The 1,470-nt window shown below is 46.5% G+C and overlaps 1 protein-coding gene across 1 annotated transcript in view; it reads right to left on the minus strand.

Moving 5' to 3' along the window:
* Positions 1–86: 86 nt before the first annotated feature.
* LOC119407214 (protein SHQ1 homolog) overlaps positions 87–1,470 on the minus strand; it is a 25,565-nt gene continuing 24,181 nt past the window's right edge. Inside the window, exons 13-16 of the mRNA XM_049419900.1 lie at positions 1,007–1,253; positions 851–923; positions 219–516; positions 87–105 (exon numbers count right to left, since the gene is read on the minus strand). Of these exons, the coding sequence (XP_049275857.1) occupies positions 87–105; positions 219–516; positions 851–923; positions 1,007–1,253 (637 nt within the window). The remainder of the gene's footprint in view (positions 106–218; positions 517–850; positions 924–1,006; positions 1,254–1,470) is intronic.

Here is a 1,470-nt window from a genome sequence, read left to right on the forward strand (position 1 = left end):
TGAGCTTTTCAACAGGTTAGAAATGATAAGCAAGAAATTTCAGGTTGATACCATAGTTAATTAGAAAAAAGTGGGACGTATATGTCTCATTGGTGTATTCCGTGCCTGTTGAAAAGTGGGACAGCACTGTCCCATTGTCTCGTGAAGGTACTTTGCGGATTTTACTTGCATGCTTACTTAGAGTGAAGGGCACCAAAACAAGCGGGACAGAGCAGTACCTTGCAAGCTCCACATGTGAACTTTGTGCGGACCTTATTTCCAGTTTCTGAACACCATCTGCACCTTCACTGTGAGACTCCTTTTCGTGGATTGTGGTTGTCTCCTGTGAATCCGATTTCATCCGAGACTCCATCTTCTGGCCATTCTTCTGTCCCTGCTTGTTTTTTCGGAATGACGCAGTCCTAGTGTAGTGCCTGAAAGTATGTCCATTTGTCAGTTGTCGTCCTAGCACAAGACGAAACCACACGTAGCTTATGTCGTTGTTGGCGTTGTGCTGTATGAACGCGTTGACGACAGCTGCGTCAAAGAGAAAATAAAAGATGCGGTGCAAAGACTTCTTGGAACTTCTGTCAGAAGTGTAGGCATTTCGCTTTTGCTTGAACCCGTCAACAGCTGCCATCCACAGGTTGTAGTCTACCACGGCTTTCGGGCAGGTTACAGCCACTGAAGAGTAATCTTTCGTGGTACTCCCACAGTTTCTGTTGGATCATGAAAGTTTGACAACAGGTGGACATCTTTGGTGTCGTGCCACTGGTAAGCTGTAACCTGACCTTTGTAACCTGACCTTTCTTGAGCTTATTGTTCTGTTTTGGTTCCACAGGCAAATCCTTTCTGCTCGTGCGGACAGTACCTGCAGCAAGGATGCTCCTCTTGGCGAGAGTTTCCATCAGCTTGGTGCACGTAAAGTAATTGTCGAAGAACAGCTGCATTCTCCGACAGGTTATGCACGACATGCTCTCCAAGGCTTTGGTTGGCTGGTCGCGATGTATTTCTTTACTTCATATACCTCAAATTGGAGGAAATAGCCCGTCTTTGAGTCTGCCCTGCACGAAACTTTATATCCAGGCTTTATGGGCTTCATCGGAAGGTACTGCTTCATGCTAGACCTTCCTTTGAAAGCGATCATGCTTTCATCAATGGCCTGATAGGATGATGGCAAGTACTCCTCCTGGAAGGTCCTGTTCAGCTTATTGATGAGGGGACGCAGTTTCGCAAGCCTGTCGGAACCATCTTCCCCTTTCTTCTTTTCTTCGCTGTGGTCGTTCACACGAAGGGAGTTCATGATGTACTGGAAACACTTGAACGACATCACTTTGGCAATTTCTTCAGAGTTGAAAAGCGAATCGTGGCTCCAATAATGGTAAAAGTGGTGCCGTGGTGACACGCTCATCAGCAGAAGCAAATCAAAATAAGCTCTTAGCTCATCTGCCGTGAGCACAGCCCACTTCGTCCGTTACTTTTCAGCACCAG

The sequence above is a fragment of the Rhipicephalus sanguineus genome, chromosome 10, assembly GCF_013339695.2.
Source record: "Rhipicephalus sanguineus isolate Rsan-2018 chromosome 10, BIME_Rsan_1.4, whole genome shotgun sequence".
NCBI classification, from domain to species: Eukaryota; Metazoa; Arthropoda; class Arachnida; order Ixodida; family Ixodidae; genus Rhipicephalus; species Rhipicephalus sanguineus.